This window comes from Syngnathus floridae, chromosome 11 (genome assembly GCF_059516105.1).
Source record: "Syngnathus floridae isolate MCC-2025c chromosome 11, RoL_Sflo_1.0, whole genome shotgun sequence".
NCBI lineage: Eukaryota > Metazoa > Chordata > Actinopteri > Syngnathiformes > Syngnathidae > Syngnathus > Syngnathus floridae.
This window is the reverse complement of record NC_142423.1, coordinates 12,625,793-12,649,682: the sequence shown is the minus strand read 5'-3', so window position 1 is coordinate 12,649,682 and position 23,890 is coordinate 12,625,793. Positions and strand designations below refer to the sequence as shown.

Genomic DNA, 23,890 nt, shown 5'->3' with positions numbered 1-23,890 from the left:
TTTTCGCGTTGAGTTTTGGGTCCGTATCTTTTTGCATAATGAAGGTGTGTCCCATTTGCTTCTTTTTTCAGCCACAGTGAGCTCTCTTGCTTTCATGTTAGTGAAACCTCTAAAGAGTCTAAACATATTCTTTGCAGGAAAAACACGCATTTGAAACTGTTTACGCAATCAACACCATGGGACACAACTAGCCAACAAAACACACTTGGCACCACCATATTTCAATAGTTCAGCAAAAATAAAAATTGGGTTTGGCCAAATGTGAAAAACAAAGATGCTAACTTCAACCATGTATAAACAAAAATGTTTTCAGCAAATGTAAGATTGACCACGCTGTTTCAGTCCATTAGATGTTTGTGCTCACCGCCAAGGAAAAGTAAAGCTAAATCTCAATCAAACAAACCTCAAAGCGCTGCACTTTTTTTTTTTTTTTGGTCTTACCGAGACAATCCGCTCAATACCAAACAACAGCACAATTTTGGAGGATCCGAACCACTTACTTTCATCTGGAGGCCTGATAGAAGGTTAGATAAAAGCCTCCCGAAACAAAGTGGAAATGAACAAGCGACTTCTATTCAGAAAATTGTATTTTGGAGGGTTTTTGGCCAACATCAAAGTCTGGTGATTTGTGAAGTGTGTGGAACAAACAACCGATTTTCTCGACTCATTGAGCCAGACGTAGTCTCACTTCCGTTGTTGCATATAGAAGTTCAACTCCCCTGTTCCTTTCCACTTAAACAATTGCCTCTCAACAGTCCCCCAAAAAATGAACAAAAATCCCAAAATGACATTTGATATGTGTGTGTGTGTGTGTGTGTGCACTTATATATTGGCAAAGGAAGAGATCTCAGACTCTTGTTGCACTATGCCAATCAATCCGCATTAGTCTGTTGAGGCAAGTGTCTACGTCTGATAATGAATTACACGACAAGCATTGACGAGGATGACAGGCCTGCTTAATATTCCTCCAGCAAGAAGAAGTCAATAAGTTCCCACTGTATTTTCCAATTATCAGACAAGAATAAATGATGACACTAACGACAAGTGAATGATGGTCTGCTCAGATTAGATTCTGAGGTTTGGTCATTTGTTGACAATGTCACTCATATTTCTTCAGTTATATTTGGAACCCGGTGAAGAGTCAATGCGGATGTAGATGATCGTGTTGGTTGGTTTCCGTGACAGTTCCATCAATTGTCCCGCTATGACCTTAGCAGCCTTCAGCTGTAGTCAGAGGCGTACATGTATGGGCCAGTGTCATCCGTCTTCTTTTTTATTCTTGCTTTGGTTTAATTAACATGATGGAAAGGAGTACATTTCAGCCGATAATATAAAGGGCAACTGAGACTGCACGCCCGTGTCATGCCATCCTTGATAGAAATATAAGAGAACAAAAAAAAAAAGCATTCCTTCATGGAAATGATACAAGGTTCGAAATGGTTTTGTGAGGAGCTGTTTTAGTAATCAATAACGTAATCTGAGTCGCAACTTTCTAATTTTGAAGAGCAATTCTCTAGCGGTTAATCACAGGGAAAAAAAAAAACCCGGTGTGAACCCATTTTTCTTTATTAGACGTTGTGACCTTTTGCTTAAAAATGAGCTTTCCCTCTAATTTGACTTTTTGATTTGACAGAAGACATACTTACTTCTCTAATAAACCGTGAGGTCATTAATTCCGGCAGCTAAAAAATGGAGGCAATCATTTCCGGCTATAAATACACAAGCGATGATTTCCTTCATCGCTTGCAGCCATTTAGGAAGGTGAGCACATTATTGGCGGATTGGTTGGCTGCATTTGCTACATATTTTTTTTCTTCACGTAATTTAATTATGTAAGATGTGCGGATATAAAATGAAGTTAAAACAGATTTCAATTTGAAACCTGACAAGATGTCTTACCCTAACTTTAACATCTTTCCAAAATAATGACGTTTACTAAAAGTATCTCTCTCTCTGTTAACTCAGTGTTATATATATATTTAACTCATAGTGTTTTTTTCTTTATGACATGATTTTGGACGGTCATATTAAATCCATCATAAAATCCTGATGAGTTCTTCTGAGCATAACTTGTGTATTCGGGAGAGCAAAGTGCTTTTCCAAGCACATGCTCTGCCTTCTAAAAAAGTAATTTTGCTCCGGGAGTGAGGCATCCCCTTTAATTAGATATCAGAGCGCTCTTAATCTTGTTGTTGATGACTAATTCTTCTAAAAGATGTTAGGGTGTTAAGTCACGGGCTATTTTCACAGCACAATACAGTGAGTAAACGGTTTCGTTTAAACTAGTATGTTCGGGGAACAGCCAGATACTTTGATGTGTGCATAACGACTTAGTGTTAAAATCAACTTAAGCCACCATGGGGAAGAAATGATCATCAGCAGACTGTGTGAAATTGCTCTGCTCTTGCTTACCGGCGTACTGTTTTGCAAAACTTATTTTTCAGCAAAACAACAGCAACGGCGTCAGTCCACATGCGGCACAATGCCTCCAAGGTTATTCTTTGAAATTGGCCCGTTTCCAAATGGTTTGCCCTCTTCTTCTCGGTGTCACAAACTTTTGATGAATGATGCTACTCGCGAGGGTTGTGGCTGTCCACCTCCTGAGGCGACCATAAGTGATGGTCGCTCCCACTCAATACTCGCTGCCCTTGATTAGTCAATTGATCCGAGTTGCTGATTATGTAAAGTGGTGCACTAATAACTCATGCAAATAGAAAGTACACTTTGCACGTAAACAACGCTTTGAGTGCTGATGTGTTTTGATCTGTTGGGTTAACCCCAGGAAACACAAAAGAGGAATCCTTAACACTGTTTGAATGTTAATGAGAATCCGTGATGGGAGATTAAGACTCACATGCAAAGGTTAGACCGGCCTCTCGGCTCACGATGGTCCCAAAAGCGTTGGAGGCGAGGCACTGATATGTTCCGGCATCCTGGTCTTTGTTCAGATGACTAATTCTGAGGTTGCCTCCTGATAAGCTGTAGTGAGATCCAGATTTGGGATGGATCTCTGTGCCATTAAGTTTCCATCTAAAACAGAAAATAAAATGAAAATCACATAAAATTTTAAGATTGTGTAGCAATTGTAGGTGTGTGTCCTTGCACAGGGGCACCGACGAGAATTTGGAAACCAGTGAAATAAATATCACAACCATTTCAATGTCATCAATTCAAAATGTTTTCAGGCATCGTTTAGACAAAGTCCGATTATTCAATTTATTCATGAACATACGCATATCTTGCACGCTATTTCTTTTAAATGAGATCCCAGATCATTTGAAAGCAACCAAGGAATTGTTTATTTGGCTCCTGGAATGCCATCACAACATATTCTGACTAAGTCAAGCAGTTTGAATGAAATCATCTCCTAAGTGTATTTACAGTGTTTTATTCAAGCAAGCAGGAAACAACAGCGGCTCCACTTGATGGCATGCTTTATGCAATCATCTAACAGAGCGTGTACACAGTGGCATAAATACAACACCATCTGGCTTATGAGGCTTTAAATGTTGGGCGGGCTGTTCGCTTGATGCATTAATTCCTATCAATCGAAAAAAAAAAGAAACATGACTTTTTTTTTTTTTCTGAAGTTCTGTTTGGAAATGCTAAATGAAAGGCACCATCTGATGTTCATAAAACAGATGATTTTTTTTTTTTCCTCACTCACCTATACACTGGAGGTGGGCTTGCCTGAGCTTCACAGCTGAACAGCACCTCTCGGCTCTTCTCTGTCGATTCCACAGGGTACACGATGCTACCAGGCTGTTTGGTGAAGACCGGACACTGCAGGACGGTGCTGACTGGATGAACAAAAAAGTCAAACTTTTGATTCTAAACACAGATTTATATGGTGGTCACAAACAGGTTTATTGTCTTTCAACTTTTCTATTTTAATGGCCATTCAAGTTTCTTTATTGTCAGTAAAAATCACCAAAACAACCCCTTGTCATTTGGGAGCTGACAAACCCGAAGCTTTTAGTTTTTATTATCCCTTAAACAAACAGTGTATTATATTTCTCTGCCCCCAGGCAAAGTGAATTTATATTTTTTATAGTGTGTGTTGTGGTGTGTACAACCTACAGTATGTCAGTGTTACATCAAATAAGATGGAATGTCTCAGAAGTGTGATTTGTTGTCACAAGAGTTGACACGCTTTGATATTGTAGAATGTATAAAGTTCATCATCAACACCTTCAAAATGAACGCAAACTTTTAGCTAGGCTGGGTTATTCTTATTTATTCTTTAAATACAGGGATGGTGTACAAAGGTAAAGTGATAATTGGATTTTTTATCCGAGGTGCGCCACCAATGTATTTTAAAATGGAACAATTTGATTTAGATTTCTTATTACTCACATCATTTTAATGGTAAAAAAATGTTTTTCCATTGCAAGTCTTTTTTGTTACACCCCTAATATCCATCCATCCATTTTCTGAACTGCTAGTACGTATATGAATATAAAACACACGTACACAAGAGTCAGAATGGTATAACTCAGGAAAATTCGTCTAACATCACATACGTATGTTTAACATCTGAAGTTTCCTTCAAGGCGACCAAAGCTTTGTTCTAGTTGCCTGAACAGATGTTTCAGGAAACTTTCTTATCACACAAGTGGGTCTTTCAGCATGCACTCGCCGACTTGATTCTTGCAGTCGAAAGTAGGTCACAGTACCGCCCCCCCTCCCTCCACCCCTCACACACACATACAGGTACCCCCAACCAGGATTCCCAGTGGACCGCGCACTTGCGACAAGCTGATTCTTTTTTCCCTCACTGTAAAAACATTGCTCATTTGCATATTCCTCCGAGAGGGAACAAAGTCAGCTCAACCAACAGGTTAACACCGGAGGGAATATATTGCGACTTGTTGTTGTTTTTTTTCCTCTCAAACATGGTGAACATTGTGCAAGGGAACAACAACAAAAAAAAAAAAGCTTTGAGCTATACATCATTCACTTCACCAGCTTCGGGATATTCTTGCATTGAATTTCATTTTAATGCATTCCAGTCAAGTTGTTTATTCATGTTGATGCACTATAGCGTAGATTGACTTTGACAGGTGGTTCATTTAAAATTTGATGCTCATCTGGAATGAACATATCATCAGGAAAAGAATCACAATAGATTTGAATGCCATTGTCAGTGAACAGAACATTCACTATCTTTTTTTTTTCCCGAATGCAAATAAACCACAAGTTAGTGTTTCATCACACTGTCATTAGAACACTTGTGTACATCACCATGTTCTTTTGCCTCACCCACAAATTCCCCAGACAAGTGACAAACAGGTATACAAGTCTGAGCTCATATGATGCAACACCTCTGATGCAACACACCTGGCACATAACAACCAGGATGGAAGATGTGCTGCCAGTAAGAAAAAAAATTCTACAATCGCTCTTCTTTTTAAGGAAACAACACATGTCACCCTAGATAAGTAGTAGCAGCACTGCATTGTGCGTCTGATGCATGAAGCGTTATTTGAAATTTTAAAGACGTAAGAAACGTAAAGGACAAGTTACAATATTTTACACATCAGAGTTAAAGATTTACGGCATTTACGCATTTTGTATGTCACGACCTAAATTCAATCACTTATACTGAAAAACATAAATTAAGAAGTAGAGACGAGATGTCCTCTTTATTGACGACAAGTAATTAATGCTCACTGAATCAATAAATTGAATAATTTTCGATTCATCAAGGAGACCAACACTTGACATAATGATCAATTTGTAGAAATATTTATCAACCATTTACTCAAATGTAATCTAGTGAAGCCACATTCTTGACTGTAATGCTGAATATAATGTGATGTATTTTAAGATACCACCTATCTTCTGAATATTTTTTCAAACAATCTCAGAGAAGTATTTTTAATTTTTCGCAATTAGCATCCTCCTATCATTAACCCCCCTGCGAGGTGCAAGAATAGACCAGGCCGTCCAATCCTGGTGGCTTTGTGCACACAGCATGTTATTCACATTAATCATTGATTTCTTTGACATGGCACAGAGAGGGGGAGTGGGAGTGCGAGGGGCTGTGGCACAAAAGACACTTGAAATTTCCAATGGTGTACACACCTCCATGTGCTGGTTGCGCACATGCACAGCAACAAGGTAGTCTAAGCAGACATGAATAAATCATGTATCGAGATGCAGATGAAAGGGAAGTGTTGACAAAGCAAAACAAAGACAAACAAAGATGTTGGACCGGTGGAAAAGCAAAAGGGGAGGCTTTTTCTCGAACTACCTCTGAATACCTAACACTGCCAATTAACCAGGTCTCGGCGGCAAGGCCATCTGGGTATTGTCTCTCCCCCCCCCCCCCCCCGTTCTCTCCCCCCATTCTCCCTGACATAATTGCTTCTTCTGAGGAAGAACAGGTAAGTTCACCTTAAGATGTCTAGAGACAATTTTAGAAACAAAACTTGGGCTCTTACGAATGCTACCATTAAGCATATTTCAACCCTGATTGAAAGTATTAAGACGAGGAAAACTACTTTCATGCTGAAGAGTGTGAAAGAAAGAATAAATGCTGATTCAATCGATTTACACTCCAGCCAACTGAATTGCTTTTACATTTCCCCACCTGTATTTCATATTCACAATCAGTATGAAATGGGACAGATGGGCCAGTTATCGCCCAAAGCCTCGCAGGTCTCGGGGCCACAGGGTCTGCCCGACAGGAGACTGTCAGGTGGTCTGACACTGGCCGGCTCACTACGGGCTGCTCACCCGGTGGAGTGACAGAGGTCAATGTTCATGCTGTCGCTGGGAAATGGCCAGAAGAGATCAAGGGGCCTCGACATAGTTTCAGGCCATCTGACATACATGAAATGCCCTTCATGGCCAGTGAGCACGATGATGCAAACACATCATGAGCGCATCGTGTTTGATGTCACTTTTTGCAAAATTCAGCAGTGCTGCTGTCGTGAAAGACTAAATGAACTCCAAATCCACAATGACAAGAAAATCATTATTTACATCAATTTGTTACGTTTAGAATCTGTGGAAAAAAGAAAAAAAATCCCAAATCTATTCCCAATACCCACAAAAGTCAAGATTAATTTTCTAGTACAGTTGAGAGAAGAAAAATCAGACAGATGTGTTTCGGATTGTCCACCATGGAGGTCGATTCTACTAATGCGCTATTCATGGACTCACCTTCCTTTGACTCATGGAATTATGCCAAATGCTAATTCTTGATGATGACAGACTGCTGCTAATGCGTTGTAAATATACAACAGAATCACACAACGCATTATCATCAGTGTATATAAAAAGTCTACACACCCCTGTTCAATTCTGTTCAAATGAGACCAAGAATGATTATGTCCAATAACCGGTCTAATAAAAAAAATCAAGATATTTGCAGTACTTCTTTAAATTATCTATTGTGTCTACATTAAAGTTCTGCCATGACCTCCAAAGTTTGTCCTCTTTTCCTGTTTGTCATGACAGTGGGCTTGCAGTGGTGCCCACTTTTCCCCGCTAAGGGCTTGCCGTGACTCGCTCTGCGTGTCCAATGTTTGAGTGACACATGGCTAAACGGCTGCACAATTGCCCCAGCTCTTCGCTCCGTCTTTCTCCTCATTAGGGCTGTCTCAGCCCGTGTTTAAATCTGCTACGCTGCTCACAGAGCTCCAGGATTTCCATGATGTCTTGCTCAAATGAAATCTTGGAAAAGACACCAAAATTGAGTCAAGGAGTCAAGTCTCCATTCCTTCTGTTCACCGCTGCATATTATATACACTTCGAAACTTACATTGGCACTTGATTATTCTAGTCTAAAGTAGTATAAAATATTTTGTGCATATTGTCACATCTCCTGTTGTGTTTGTTTTGCATCAAGCTTTCCTGGGCAAGTTGAAGGCTGCGTTGAAGTTGAAGGGCTCACGAGATTCCTCTCAGAAAGTGTTGGGGGATTTGTTGAACAATGCTCTTAAGCAGGATGTTTTCCAGCATGATGCATTTGGGCATTGTTTACCCCCCCCCCCTCCCCCTCTATTGGATTGATTTCACCGTATCCCGTAATAGGAATGGGCAGGTTGAAGGCAACAGTAAATGTTATAGAGCATCCTTTGCACACATCAATGTACCGTGGCATCCTCACTTGAATTAAAAATAACTATACATAAAAAATAAGAATCTGTGTTATTTTACTTAGAGATTATTTATCAGGCTTACTCTGTATTAAAAATCAAATTCAGCCCTGAAGCCCAAAGGTGTCCACCCTGAATGTAGATCCTAACGGCCCAATTGCTCAATGATGTTGTGCAAGAGAACTTTTGTATGTATTTTGCAAGCCTACACTGCTAACATTGAAAATTAACGGTAGAACAACCATTAATAAATCTAGCTCATTACTTTTTACTAGATCTTATCAAAAGGACCTTAAAATTTTTATGTTCCACAAATTGTAAGTTGTACAATGGGGGGAATAGCTACAAGGCAAGCAATTGAAAGACATCAGGGTGTATTAATTTCCTCATTACCTAGCATCTTCATTAGTGACAATTTTACACGCACGCACACACACACGAACACACAGCACGGCTGAGCGAAAGTATCAGAATGATCGAATAAATTGTCTTGTTTCAGTGATGTTAGCTCGGCGAATATTCGGACAGATTGAATGAATCTGAAATATGTCATGAATGGATTGAAGATATCAAGTTTGAAAAGAAAGGCTGCACAAATCGCACGTGCTTCCTTGAAAATGATACACTAGCCAATTCCGTTCTATCTCATTAGTACTTCACTGGGCTGGCAACTCATTTTCTTTATATAAGACTCTGATGTATGGTGGATGGTTTTGCAGCAAGGATCCATTTCGCAATCACTGACCAAAGCTATCCTAACATTATAAAGCCATCTGCAACAATTTAATTAACTATTCGATACCTCCACATTGGTTTCTCCACTTGCAAATGGCCATTAATTAAATAGTTTAAAGAATTCCGTTTCGGGCGTTCAATAGAAAAATCAAACACAAAATAATGAATAGATTGGACAGCACAGCTTACAGAAAGAGAGCAAAGTTTCTTTTTTTTTTAATCAACTACGGGCTACCATACATTGTACATTCGTACAGTTTTATTTTCTTAATGTCATGGTAGAATATTTTTTCAATATAGCCTCCATCAAATATTCGACAGGTAGATTGTTGAAATTTTATGTTTCCTTTTGATACAACTGGGATTTTTTTTATCTTAAATCCTTTCAGCTGGCTCATATCCGTGAAAATATGACTTGCAATTCACAACAGAGCTTGGGTATGCATCAAAAGTTGTTAATGAGATACTTTACCTGCAAGGCACCCCATGAGTGACTGCAGCAGCAGGAGTTTCCATAGTAACGTCATCTTCAATTTTCAAGGGTCAAGGTAGTCTCACATCCAGTCACAAACGTATGGAATCCAATTTTCACTTGTATGCAATATCAATCTACAAACAAAAACAGACAACTGTTATGAGTAAGATGACATTGCACTTATAAAACTATGCAAAGGAGAAATGATTGAAAGCAAAAAAGGAAAACTGTCACTCGTTTGTTTTCCGAGCCGTTTATCCTCACGACGGTCACGGGTAAAACAGTCATAATGAACTATTATGAGTTGAAACATTTCTGATCATTATTAATTGATATCACCAATGTCATCAATCCCCCACGTCCTTCTCAATATCTCAAAAGTTGGACACAGTTAATGATCTCGGCAACTTAAAAACAAGATGTTCCACAATTCTTTCCTGTTTCTATCCACACTTGTTTTGACGTAGTGGCTAATTGCACTCAATCTGCTAATGACAACCTAACCAATGTGAAGCGCATACGAAACGTAGCAGAACTTATTGGAACGTGCCATTAATCATTAACGATGTACTCTGCACCTTCCAGCCCAGACCTCCATCCACCTCTCGAAAAAAAATGCCTCTTATCTTCATACATCATTAAGAGCCTTGTCAGAGTTCGTCTTTGGTACATCAACGGCGCAGGCTTGCGACCAACTCCTAGAGAGTATTTTTATGCGTACTAGAGTGCGTCTGATAAAAGCACACAGCTCTCGGCCAAGAACAATAATGACTCCTTGGTAAGGAAACAAAACCCTTTAACATTCTGAATTGACCTTAGTTTAACATAATTATGCTAAGTTCAAAACATTTATTCATGATATGGGAATAACAAATAAAATCCGAGAAAAATTTAATTGGCAATGTAAGGTTGGATGAGTTACATAAAATGATTGCCATTTTCTTCCTCAAGCCTAACCCAACCTCAGCCTTAAAACTAGGCCAAATCCTTCAGAACTGGTAGAAAAGAGTCAGTTTCTGTGACTCTGATGAATAAATGCAGGATGACTACCCCCTGCTAACACTAAACTGTCATTTGATTAATATCAAATCAGAGAGAAATATAAAAGTGTCAGGATTTCACCAGAATTTTAGAGCTAGATGTCTTTTTTGACCCAGGTGGAGAAGTCAAACACCAACACACATTTGAATTCTGAATACCACCTTGACCCTATAAAATTCTTTATGGCGATGCGGAGAGACTTACTACGAATCTCGAGGGTGTAATCTAGAGAAATCCATTGGGTGCATCCTACAGAGAGAAACAATAAACCCTCAACCCTACGACATTTAGGTCAGTTATTTCCATATTCTGGGGGAATCAAGCAGTTCTCCGTAGCTGAAGGTGAGTCCATGTACTATTTCCGCTTCATGTTTCTGTGTTCCAGTCCCCAGAGTCAGAGCTGCAGTTCTACATATCTTCAGAGGCGAGGCTTCATCAATCCAAGTCTTATTATGTACTTACTCCTCGTATGCAGCCGAACGTATTCTCAGTCTCAAATTGACTGCAGTGGTGCATCAATATACTCCCAACCCAGTCACAGTCATAGCTACATATTAATCACATCCATGACATTTGTTTCTCCAAAACACATATACTGGTTTACATATTGAGTCTGCACGTTTCTTTGCCCTCAACACTCGACAACTAAAAGATGCCTTTGTAAAGTGAAAAGGATTTTGTGTGGTCAAACGAGTCTACAGCTTCGCTGTTTTCAAACAAGCATGATAATTTATTCTTTTCTTTGGCGTCATTTGTCTTTGACCCTTGATTAAGGCAAAGGTAGTAAACAGACCCCCCACCCCGTGTTATCTTCTACGAGTCAAACGTTCACAATACATTCTGTGCATCCCTGAACCCAAAATCAACAGTGGACAAAGCACATCATCAGAAGCAATCATGAAGCATTTGTTCGAATAATTTTTGCAGACCTTGTAAAAGTCAAGCTGGAGCTGGTTGCTGTGGTATTCTGAAGTACCAATTCAAGCCATTACAGTGCACACAAAAATACATTGCTGGGGAGATACAGTATTTCAGCGAATGTTTGCTGGGCTCTACAGAAAATTTAATAGTGTTCCTATTGGAAAAAAGAAAAAGAGTTCAGACTTATGAATCCCAGATAAAATCCTAGAAATCAACAGTAAATTCATTCACCCATCCAATTTCTTTTCCCCTGTTAGGATTCTAGTAGAGGTAAAGCTGACAATGGGTTAAAGGCGTGGTGCATCCTAGTGGCTTGTCATTCGCAAGAGGAGTAGTCACGCTCATATACAATCAATTTAAATGGAAGACTATTCAGTCAAATGTTTGTAGCCGCAATAAAGTGTATAACTTTGAAAACAACAATATCCGTTTTATTGTCTGACATAAATCGCAAATCGTCTTTTTTGTAAATCTCAAAGACACGATTTGAGTCAGTGAGTCGACGCAACAGATTGCACCGTTACTGCAGTTTGTCTGTCAGCCACGACTCAAGAAGACTTGAATGAACAATGTCGGCTCATTATCGCCATGCTGGTGTGTGCCACATGCTCTGACAGGGTTAGAGCCTCATACACATTTTCTTGGACTGTGCTTGCTCATTAAAAGCACCATTCTCTAAGCATCTTGTAAGGGTCATAAGATTCCAAAATCAGTATTTTGAAAACACTGCAGTCCCCCCAAAACTGTATTCTAATCTGGTCAGTATAAACTGGATGATGGTGGGCTCACCCTCCACTTTTCAGGGATGAATGGCATCTGACCTCACGCCCGCCACACAGGATTGATACCAGGGGCTCAGATTCATTCCTGTGTAATCCCACTGTATCCTGGACTAGACCGCTTGCAGTAGGCGGGCAACAGCGGCAGGAATACAATCTGAAAATCTGCAGGGATTATAATTGGGAGGGTCCACTGTCAGGGATTAGCAAACATCTGCACTGGACGCAGATTACTTTTTTCTCTCCCTTTAACTTCCAACATGACAGTTTGTGAATAAAGTGGATGGGCATATATCAGATCAGCAGCAAGTGGAATCCAGACAAAGCAAATCGTGTCTGCAGACTCCTTTAAGAGTTCTTATTTAACATGTTTACCTCACGACACCATATCTTAATGACAACACATGAATATGATGATTTAAAAGAAAAAAAAAGAAAATGTGTCACCAACCTGTTATGTGCTAATTTCGTCCAGCCTCTATTTAATCCGTATTTGGTGACTTGGGCATCGCTGCCGAGTGCCACAATGATGGGTGACTTGTGCGCAGATCCTCTTTCTTCTCCGTGTGCGCTACATTTGATGGGCTGCGCGGCTCTGTGTGACAGCACTACCGTGCGTCTCCATCCCTCTGCATCAGCATCTCCGAGTGTTCTTGCAGGCTGGAAAAGTGAAGTCTCGCTCGTCCTTACTGCTCAATGCGCCGAGGGGACGACCTCCGTGCTGTCGCGCAGGAGCGGGGCGCGCGATGGCGGCCGGTGGGCTCAGAGAAAAAGAGAGAGCCCTGCCTTTGGAGTCTCCCCGGACCAGCCTCTCAATGTGCCGGCCATCCAAGCGGAACAGACTCCCTCCCCTCCTTCTCACACGCCTCCCTCTACTCCCCCCCTCCCCCTGTTGATGCTGGGATGCAGCGCGAGTTGGTCATGGACCACTTTCGGGCTGCCTTGTGGGTGCCGTTGAAGTGGAGGGGAAAAGGCGAGGCGCACACCATTTAGGGAACAACTACATGCACTTTTCTCTCTCACTGTCTGGGTTCCCTTTACCCGATCAACTGCGCAATGTTTTGTAACAAAATTCACACACTGATTCCTATTTGTTGGATTCTCAAAATACATCATAACTATAGTCCAAGTCTACTTCCAGTGTGGTACTGTACTAAATGCAAAAATGTAAACACTTTAGGTGTTTTTTTATTTATTCCAAACTGTAGTCTGACATAATTCTATGTGACTCTTACAATATTGAAATAAAAGTGTCTATTTCATGTTTCTTAATAAATTGATTAATATGTGTCCATCAATGCCACTTGGATGTCACGCTTCCATTGGATGTAGTAGTGCTCTACTTTTATGCAAAAATAAAAAGAAAGAAAACTAAAAGCTAGAGCCCCAAATAGCGCCTGTATCTGAATAAATAACAGGGGGGGAAACAAACTAATCATCGTCCTTTGTGCACTTGCAGTATTACACATTTTCAATATGATTCTGGACCTTTGCTCTCTGTCATCTCCTTACATCATCTCATGGGACACATGAGTCATTACATGGACGTCTTTCTGGAGAAAAAGGAGGGGTCAAGCCTGCCTATTGTATGACAGACTGAGATGAGTGTTCGTTCAGATCTTGGCTCTTAATATCAGCTTTCCTTCAGCCTGTAAGATTTCTATGAGAATGGGCTTCGATAAGATGACTGAGGATTAATTCAAATTGAAAAGATAAATTGCATGATTAGATGTATGCTTCAACACGAATGGCATCAAATTCAATAGCATGCTTAATGCAATTGCCCTTTCACATTATGAGAGCACAGGAGTTGGTTGTCATTTTATTTTCTGTTTTGTATTTTAACTTAAAAACAGCTGCAAACGCATCGGCACATGTGAGAGATTTAAAGTCTGTCCGTCACCCGCTCGGACCGCTCCATCCAGCCCGACCCCACAACCAACAGGGTCGCATATGATATAGAGCAGACGCATCATCTCATCCAAGCCGTGTCTCATTACTCAGGCTGTATTTATCCATCCCGGCTCAGGAAGTCTGCGTTTATCAAGCCTTTTTATCGATGGCTGTGTGGATCATTACAAGGGATGGACTGTATTTCCTGTGCAGTCATAATTAAGTCATGCTTCTGCGGCCATTCATCAGTCGGGCTAGCCTGAAAGAAAGGCTTCGTATAGTCAGGCTTTCCAAGCTAAATGTTATTTTACCATAAGTATATCTTGTGTAAACCCGTACACCCACTTTTAACACACCCCTCAACCTCACACGATTGAAAATCATCTAGTGCACCTGTCATCATGTTGCCAACTCCTGGGGTTTGGATCAAAATTATGAGAGTGCAAGCAAGTGGAAGAACCATGCTTCAGCATTTTAAAGCTCATTTCAGCATTACTGTCACTTTTATGTTCACTGCTGCTGTGCTGAGTTTGGGCAAAATAACAAGACAGCAACATGCAACATGCAGAGAGCAAGGAGGTGAAGCGCTTTGTTGAATTAGAATAAGCATTCGTGTTTAACCTCAAGGGCATTCAATATTTGAGATTGATACACGTAGGCAATTCATCAGCAAAGTAATCCCGGCGGAAGGGAAGAAAACATATAGAGGTGACGAGTTCAACAAAGAGCCGTTCGGTCGCGAGCATATGCAAAAGCCACTGTGAGACTATAAACAGAAAGGACAGTTAAATCTCTATCCATCCCCTGTTGCAGCATAAGAACCCTGTTTTATGGCATGTGCCACAAAGCAGAAAATTAGTTCCTGAAAAAGTCATTAGCAACTTGCTTGTTTTATGGGGTGACCACCACGTTCTTGTCTTTGCCTTTTGGCCAACACTCAAAAGACAAACGCTGTGGGGTGGAAAATATTTACAGACAACAGCGTACACTAAATTACTTAAGTAACAGAACGAGGGAAGTAATTGCCGTTAACACTTCACTGTTTTTGTCGCGACTGACATCACAAATGCATTAAAAATTCCGACGTGGTAACTCGCTGCTTGTGTGCATATAAATACAAGCAGGTCGTCCTCTATTTGCCTCCTAATCGGCTGCTACTTCAGTGATCTGACTTCAGCCAATGACTTGAGGCGTATTGTATTTCAGGGAAATTTTGCCTGCAATTCAAATTTCAAAAAGTCCAAGGCGTTACCGTCTTGAGGGTCCCACTGCAATTAAAGGACGAATAAGGTGGGCGGGCGTGGGGGGGGGTTAGTTGTGCCAGCCCATCTACTCACTTGTGATGTACTGATCTTCAATTCACCGATGCGACACCTCTCATCTTATCGCGCCTTAGCAGGTGCAGCATTTGAAGAGCTCTCCTGCATGTGCGAGAGGACGTGTTAACAAGGATACACGGAGTGCCCGCGTTTGGGAAGTGTTGTAACACGCTTTGTATGAGGCTGGTTAAACTTCAGGATCAAGTTTGGTGTGGCTGTGGGCACACCATGAGTGGATATGACTTTCAGTTTTCTCTTTAACCTTCTCTGTTCCCTCCTGAATTGTAAATGTAATTCATGAAAAGTTATTCTTTCAAAAAGCTTTTTAATCTTTGAACGGCATATGAATTCAGTAGTGGCCGTGCAGTGAATGGACGAAGGCGATTGTCACAAATTGTGACGAGGACCCAACTCCATTTGTTTTGCTAACTCAACTCTAAACTTAAGCATCTTCTCACACCTCCTGTGGCTTTCTGAAGCGCCCAGTGATAGAGATAAGAGGCCCTTTAGAATTTCAGTCCAAAACAGATCTAATGGTCTTACGTAACGTTACCTAATGGGCAGCCCATTGAAAGCAAAATGTTAGCAACTGCATTACTGCAGCAAGATTAAACATGATAAGCGAAAGCAACTCCTTTCCTAAGAGCTCCTCAGCAAAGGCCATAACTTTCTGCTGATTAATAATTTACACAAACAAATCAGCCACCACAAACAATAAAGGCCCTTCAACCACTCTTAAGTGTATTGATTGCTGTGCTTTATAACACTGGATTGAATACTTTCAAGTGGATGGATGTACAAATGCAAATGACCCTATTATTATTATTACTATAATTATTATGAGAAATATTGCACAGATTTTTTTCTCAGGTCATTTAATTAGAAACAAATTCTGTAAATTCTTACTTAAATACCTGTTTACTCTGATAATCCTGACTCGTTTGAATGATGAGAGATCATTCAAAGCAGGGGTCGGGTCACGGGTCGGAATGGAGCAGGGCGACCAAGTTTAGGGTTTATTAAAGGGAAAAACTAACAGACTCGGCAGACTGACGTAACTTACTAACAAAACCAACAGCAGAAACTGAACAGAGACGTGAGACGAAAGACAACAAGGTGTTAATGATCCGACGGGTCGTGAGGGGCAGACAGGACTTATATACACGACAGGTAACAAGAGGCAGGTGAGAATAATCAAACTTATCATGGGCACACAGGAGGGGAGGGGCGAGCACACAGACAGAAACCATGACAACAAACACATAGTGGAACGGCTGGGGATGAGACGTGACATCATCAGCCATTTTGAAGTTGATAAGAATGGGAAAGTGTCTTGGGCCAGTCAATTAATGCTGTTACGGATAACAAGCCAGGAGTGCTCAAATGCATTTTATTATTATTTTATTTTTTTTGCCCATTTCTTTGAGAGCAAGACTGAGATTCACTCTTTGTTGTGTACCCAATGGGCACGGGTACCGGGAAACAAACGTGCTTTTGCAGAACTTCAGAATGGGAGCAGAAGGCTCAGTCACGGGAACAGATAGTTGACAGGACAGAAATCTTGCTTGTGGGCGGGAAGCGGAGTCATCGGGTAGTGTTGTAGCATCTTGTACAGATCAATAACACTCTGACCAACAGTACGTCATCAACAGAATTTTAAATTGGGGAGGGGGATTAGCGGAGTGTGACTGCCAGACTGATTGGGTATGGCTGTCGTGGCAGACTGTGACATTAGATCTTATTTGTATGACGGACTGCTGCATTGTTAGCCAAAGCATCAACAGGTGAAGATGGCTTCTTGTTATGTTGTTCACGTCATCTCACAAATGCAATCACAGCATCAAGTAAAGAAGTATCTATACTCTACATACTTTCCTTTTAGACAGAGCGTCTATTTATCATGTGGCCCTACCACCAGGCAAGGTTGAAAAATGTGCTTTTTGGGTCACACGTTTCTTCTTCTATTTGCAAAAAGATCCAATTACCTTAAGCATATAGAGTTTGAGCCATGACACACCCCATTCCACACTCATTCATCACTTTTGTCTTCAATATATTCCTAAAACCCGGCTTGGTATGAAAGTACGTATAGTTCCTGAGTGAATAATCAACAAGCATTGAAATAAATGTATCGTGTCTTGAGAAAAACAAACAAAAGTTTAAGCTATTAAGTTGTCACTTCACACAGTCTGAATTCTTCTCAGGAGCAAAGGACTGAAGGCTAATAATAGATGGCTTGTCAGGACTGCAAAGGGGATCCATCATGATGTCTTAAACAATAGATTGCCTGACTGTATGGGAGCCTCTGCCAGTTCACTCAAGAGTCACAAAAGTAAGATAACGAAAAGAGAGAGATGGAAGCCCAGAAACCTTAGCAGAGTGGATAAGAGTGCGGTCCGTGGCCGATGACCCCAAGGGGGGGATGTGCTCAGGCAATTGGATAAAACTGATGATGACAAATGTACTTGGCAGTAATAGATCTTGGGATTCTTCTGACCCAAAGAGACATACAATACCTGTCCCTAATTAATATGAATTTGCCTTGTCTTGAAAATTACCTGGGTATTTTACTTTGACAGATATTTTCTTTTAAATATCCTTTAAGCATATACAATGATGCCACCCTTCTTTTCACGGTATTAGCAGCATATCTGCCTAACTAGGACTGCAACGAGAGGGCTGGCACTTCATGTATAAATCATTCAATGGGAACAAAGGCAATAAGGCAAAGTTTTGAAGGGCGGGACTAGTTTAACCTCTGGTGTCCTTCGAAAGGAGGAAGGATGTCGCTCTTTTTATGAATTATACTACTGTCGGTTATCGCAGATGGGAAACGGGCAGAGCTTTCATCCCCCAGGCTGCACTTTAATGTTAATATCTCAACAGAATGTTAAACCTCAGTTTGCATGGTGAAAATCTGCTTAACTTACAATGTAACGGTTTTTTATTGATACCCATTAATGTGAACGTGTGCATCGCAATAGTGTAAGTGCTGACTGTCAACCCAAATCAATGTATGAGCACCTCATATTATATACAGCAAAAGCTACAAAACAAACTGGCAAATAACCCGTTCTCAAATCAGACGAGTAAAAACTGGTCAAATATTTAAAAAAAAGATATTAAAAGTGAAGACAATTTGCAATTCTAGTAGTGACACACAAATTTGATGCAAAATTTGTCTTCGCGGGCCACATAAAATGATGTGGCGGGCCGTATCTGGCCCCCGGGCCTTGAGTTTGACACCTGTGGTCTAAGGGATCGACGTCTTACGTCAGCAAAACAAGATTAGACAAGGGAGAGAAAAACAAAGTACCACACACACACACACACACACAAACATATACGTAATATGTGCACGTACACATTATATATACATTCACACATACACATATGTATACATATGAACATGAAGATAGAAAATGTTTTAAGTATGCTGTTTTCCCTGCTCAGAACACGTCTGCCACTCATTAAACATGCCTTTCATGTCATGGAGGAGTATGGTGCCCACTGTCAATTTTATTTATGAACCTTACTGGCCTCTTCTTTCATCCAGACAGGCACTAACTACAGAAAGCCGCTATATAGTGCTTAAGTGTTTCCTTGAGACATGCAAACACAACCCACATGGCATTCTCAACAGCAAAGGCCAAGAAAGGCCCGTTGCAATGTAATTGTTGTGCAGAGAAGAAAATGCTTCGGCAATTTCAAGCTACGGCAATCGAAGTTTATTTTTGAACATGAGTTCGACCAAACACAAAATCTTTTTTTCACATTTTCACATAATTTCATGTTATGCCAATAAGACAAATAAATCAACATCAGTCAACCAATACAGCCTCGTTGCAAAAAGGACCCCCTGCTTCTTTTCCACACTGTTTGGACCTTTTGCAATGTATGGGCGTGATGACAAGTTGTGTTAGAGCAGGCTGTTAGTCACAATCCAAAGTGATAATTCCATGAGCGATTATGCAAAAAAAAAAAAAAAGGGGGGGGGGGGGGACCAAGCTTCAGGATCCTAAAGAAGTAGCCAGACTATTTTTTTTTTTATTTTTTATTTTTTTTTTCTCAGTTGCATAATGAGGGCCGCTGCATCTATTTGTGATACACGTAAAAACGCAGTGACCACTTTGGCCCTTGTAGTCTTTTTCGTGTTTTCCCCTTTTCATCCATGGAAATATCAACTTAAAGGCAGGCAAAGACCATAAATGACATTGACAAATGGTATTGGCAAGGAGCACCCTATTTTACACAGCACTAACTTTGCAGGCTGAGTGCCGTTTTCACCCGACACTCTTGGTTGCCCTTTTACTTTGCCAGTATAGACGGCTTTTGTTATTCCTCTGACAATGTACTTTTAAATCACCAGCCAACGGTAAAAATAATTTAAAAGAATCATATCAGAATTAATTTGTCCAAAAGTCACATTATTTTCATTGGTTTAGAGAGAACATATTAGCCAGAGAGATTGTTGAGTCTATTTTAAGGGTCTGATGCCCAGCTAAATAATTCAGTGTTTCTTACTGAAAAAAAAAATCCCGCACAGCCCATTCCTGGGATCCTTCCCACAAGGTCCCAATTGGTTAAGATTTGCAAGATAATTCATGCCCACTTGTTGAATTACAAATTATCACAGTTCAGTGATAAAGGAACTGCACATTTCCAGAGCAAATTGGTTCTCAAGATTTGTTATTGGTATCTTCTCATGAAAGAGATGATGGGACTAATTTAGATCCATTCAGTAAAATAAAATCCTTTTACATGAGCTATTTTTCAGTGTCAGCTTGTTTTATGTTTGAGCCGCGAGGTTTTCATCAATCATAATCAAGGCGAGTCACCGGGCCCTCCTGCCAATGAAAGATTTTTGAAGACTGCACTTCTGTATATTTACATCTTTAATCAGCCACAACAAAATTCATAGTATTTCAGTAATAGCCAGTAAGAAGATTTAACTGAACTGCATAAATAATGTCAACATTAGCTTTTCTCATTTGGATATTTTTCTAAAGTCATCGATCTACAAACGTTTATAAGATGCAAAAATACTACTGCGGTTCTTAGCCTTCTTGAAGAGGACTACGGTATCGGGGCAGCAATTAACTAGGATTATTATTAAACGGCTTTCAGGGCTAATCAATGTCATGTCTCTTTTAATAAAACGAGCCAGAGTCAAGCAGTTTATATGAAAGAAAATATGTGAACATGCCGGTGCATTACAGACATGCGCTGACAGGTCTTTGGAAACCGCACTGAACAGCTGCTCACATGCTGACATAAAGGAATTGGACTCTGTTAATTACCTTGATATATCTTTGAGAGTTTCATCTTGGGTTCTACCAGACCTTTACTTTTAGACTTATTTCGTATTTTCGAGCTCAGCTGCTGCCATGCCCAATTCTGTTTGTTACTCCATCCATCCACTTATCCTCACAAGGTGCACTGTTTTGTTTTCTTGTTTTAATCCATTCTCATCAGTGTCTGCTTTCTAACCCCAACGGCCTCACATCACAATCACTAGCTAATCAGCATGCCAGAATTGACTTGAATCATATTTTAACATAACCTGTATTTGTAATTTGAGCCTTCAACCTTGGTCTTTCTCACCCAGCATTTCCCTTAGGAACCGACTTGGGATCAAAGTTCTTCAGGCTGTCTGTCAGTTGCCCCTGACGCTTTGAGCGGGATCATGGTTTTTTTAATTCCAAGCTGATCTCCTGTCCATCACCACACTTTCGTCTTCCGTCTTCTTAACAATAGCAGAAAGCAGTGCCTATCTGTTGACCCAGGCACTTTCCTTGGATTGAGGCCTATAACGTGTCACATGTTGACGAGCAAAGCAAAGCAGCACAACACTTTGAGCCCACTAAAGGTAAGTCGCAAGTCCCTGGTTGCTGACGTTCTCATGAGATTGCTATGAATAAAGGATTAGCTCCAAGCTGTGAGTCAAGCTCTGATTCTTCCAGTCGCTTTACATATTTAGGGCCAATTTCTGCACTGGCAGAACAAGCAGCTTAAAGTCAGCTAAAGCTTTTTTTTTTTTTTTTTGGCGAACTGACTTTTAGTGTAATGCAGTGATGTAAGTTTCTGAAATTCTTAACACGCCTGCCATTTCACCACACGGCAGTATTTCACATAATATGTCAAAGTATGTGAGGTACATGACTGTTTTCATGACAGAATATATTTCGGGGACTGTATTTTCGCTCACAGAATGTAAAATTCTGCCTTTTGAAATACCTCCAAGTGAAAGTGCCAGCACTATGTGTCTCCTGTAGTGACACCAAATGGGAATTGTCGAGAAGTGTTGCTGTTGCATCGATTGGCCTTGTTATTTTTAATGTCCTCGAAAGAAGTTCTACTTCTAACTTTTTAAAACCAGGATTTGACTTGGATTCATCAATTCATTTCTATTGCTTGTCTTGCATACTGTGCACAGATTTGTCATGCCAGATGTAAATTGATACAAGGTATGATGGCAAGATTTGCAAAACAGACACCGATTATCTGGAACATACAGTATACGGCAAATTCAGTTTAAAATTGAGCTGCTGGGGGCAAATCGGTGCTGTTTTGTATGCTTGGTCTGAGATCATATTCAGCAGATTGAGATAACTGTTAAAGCAGTGAGCAGAGCAGTGCAGTTGCTGATCCCCATGCTCTCCGCTTTGCTCGAGTAGACTGTGAGAGATTGATTCAACAAGACCTAACTTAAAGGGGCCTGGGGTGGGAGGTGGGGGGATCACATCAAGAATCACTGCAGTTCCCAAGGCAGTGTAACCAACATTGCAAGGAATGCTGCATCTCAAAATTAACAGAGATGTTGCCGTGGGGGAGAGAACAAGGAACTTGCCGGAATCTGTCTTCTTAGCAACTCATTGAAGGGAGGCAAAGCCAGACAATTAAATGTCAGACCGTACAGGTGGCTGTACATAGGTTTTACAGCTTTTCCTTGGATTACACGGATTAGCAAAGAGCATCTAGCATCGGCAAATCATTGGCTCGGTGCAATTCATTCGAGGAAATACCTTAGTGAGAATATCACACCTTTGCCGAGCATCAAAACACACTTAGATGGATAACAGAAAGGGATCTAATGAGTCTTAATCCAATCCATCTTCTTATGCATTAAAATCTTATGTCGACACAGAAAGTCAAAGATATCATGTTGCCAAGTGTTTGTTTTATGATGGATTAAAGTCGACAACTGACAGTCTTGCAAAAAAGCCTCCCCAACATATGAGTTAGTTATAAATAAAAAAACAGCATTGAACATTGAGCCCTCTGACATTGAAGACTGGTAAGACCTCTGACTTGATTCGATGGATTTTTTTTTCCTATAATATCATTTGAAACTTACTATACTCTGATACTAGAAGATACAACTGGATGAAATGTGTTCAGCTAAATTGGAATATATACAGTTGCTTCGTCCCAATTGAAACATATTTACTTGTGAGGGCTTGCATGAGAAAGAGGAAAATGCTCATTTTGAGAAATATGCATATCAGGGGTGCCATAAAGGCGACTGGAGTTGGTGGCTCACCAGCCAGCCAGTCTTTGAGTGACAGAAGGATTAACAGTTTCCATAGCAACAGCTTCTTCATTTTCCAAGGTCAAAGAGTCTCCTCCCTGTCAAGTTGCCAAAGAGTGTGGGGTATTTCCTTGGCAAAACCTTTTTAGTTTTACTCTGGGGAGAATTACAAAACAACAACAACAGGACAGGTAATAGCAGAGCTGAATTTACAAAACATGAAACCTGCTGGAGTCGGTTTTAGCTGGACATTTTTTGCTCATTAAATATCAGACCTGATATTTTTTTTATGTTTTATATGTACAGTAGCACTTCTACACATCGATAAACATTCAGTCAAGCAAGTAAGCAAGCAACTGTGGGTCAGTGGGGTTATTCTTACTATGTCATACTAAAAGGTTTCTCAAATGGCTTGAAGTGAGGCCGACAGTGATTTCTGCTCAGGATAAAGCGCTTCAGCTCACACAAAGACCTTAAAAGCTCATGTCTAGTCAATTTGTATTATTAGTTGAGGATGCGAACGTTGAAATCACATTGCTATAATTACACCTGGCACATAATAATTGCACTCATCTCTTTGTTTATGCTCGATCTGAATTATTGTGAAATATATGTTTGATTCAGATTTGATGATACAGTGCGTTTAATTTGAAAAAGTGTTTTCTTCTCATGATGTCAATGGAGCAGACATGCGTACACAACAAAAATAACTGACAATGATGGAAAGAAAAGAAAAACAAATGTGTGGAGCGTGAAGTATATTCATTGACGCCAGCAGAATTTATTCAAAGAGGTCACAATGCCATTCTGCCACGCTTAATCTTGTCACTCATCATTATTGATTCGGTCTCCACTTTTTTTAACCTTTAGCCATTTTGTTTGTTCTCCTTCCCAGAGTCTTGTCTTGAGTCGATCAAATATGGAGGGACCGATCAATAAAGGAATTTAGTTGATAGCTTTCCTTCATCTTCCTTGCAACAGCACTCTTGCAATCTGCTTGCATTTGGGACTAAATATTGTAAATCTTCAAATCTTACCCAAAGTCACTGATTATCTATTGCCACATCGCCTCACTATGGAGTGAAAAG

At 40.3% G+C, this 23,890-nt stretch overlaps 1 protein-coding gene across 4 annotated transcripts in view; it reads right to left on the bottom strand.

The window, feature by feature from the left end:
- Window positions 1-16,482, bottom strand: part of LOC148391171 (contactin-4-like) — a 54,135-nt gene extending 37,653 nt beyond the window's left edge. Inside the window, exons 1-7 of one of the 4 annotated variants that reach the window (XM_088388793.1) lie at window positions 16,186-16,481; window positions 15,290-15,373; window positions 12,511-12,719; window positions 12,070-12,224; window positions 9,316-9,452; window positions 3,668-3,800; window positions 2,855-3,030 (exon numbers count right to left, since the gene is read on the bottom strand). In XM_088388793.1, coding sequence (XP_088244919.1) covers window positions 2,855-3,030; window positions 3,668-3,800; window positions 9,316-9,370 — 364 coding nt within the window. In that variant the 5' untranslated portion in view covers window positions 9,371-9,452; window positions 12,070-12,224; window positions 12,511-12,719; window positions 15,290-15,373; window positions 16,186-16,481. Of the gene's footprint in view, window positions 1-2,854; window positions 3,031-3,667; window positions 3,801-9,315; window positions 9,453-12,069; window positions 12,225-12,510; window positions 12,720-15,289; window positions 15,374-16,185 lie in introns of all 4 variants that reach the window. The other 3 variants (XM_088388795.1, XM_088388792.1, XM_088388794.1) reach the window with 3 other exon arrangements.
- Window positions 16,483-23,890: the final 7,408 nt, after the last annotated feature.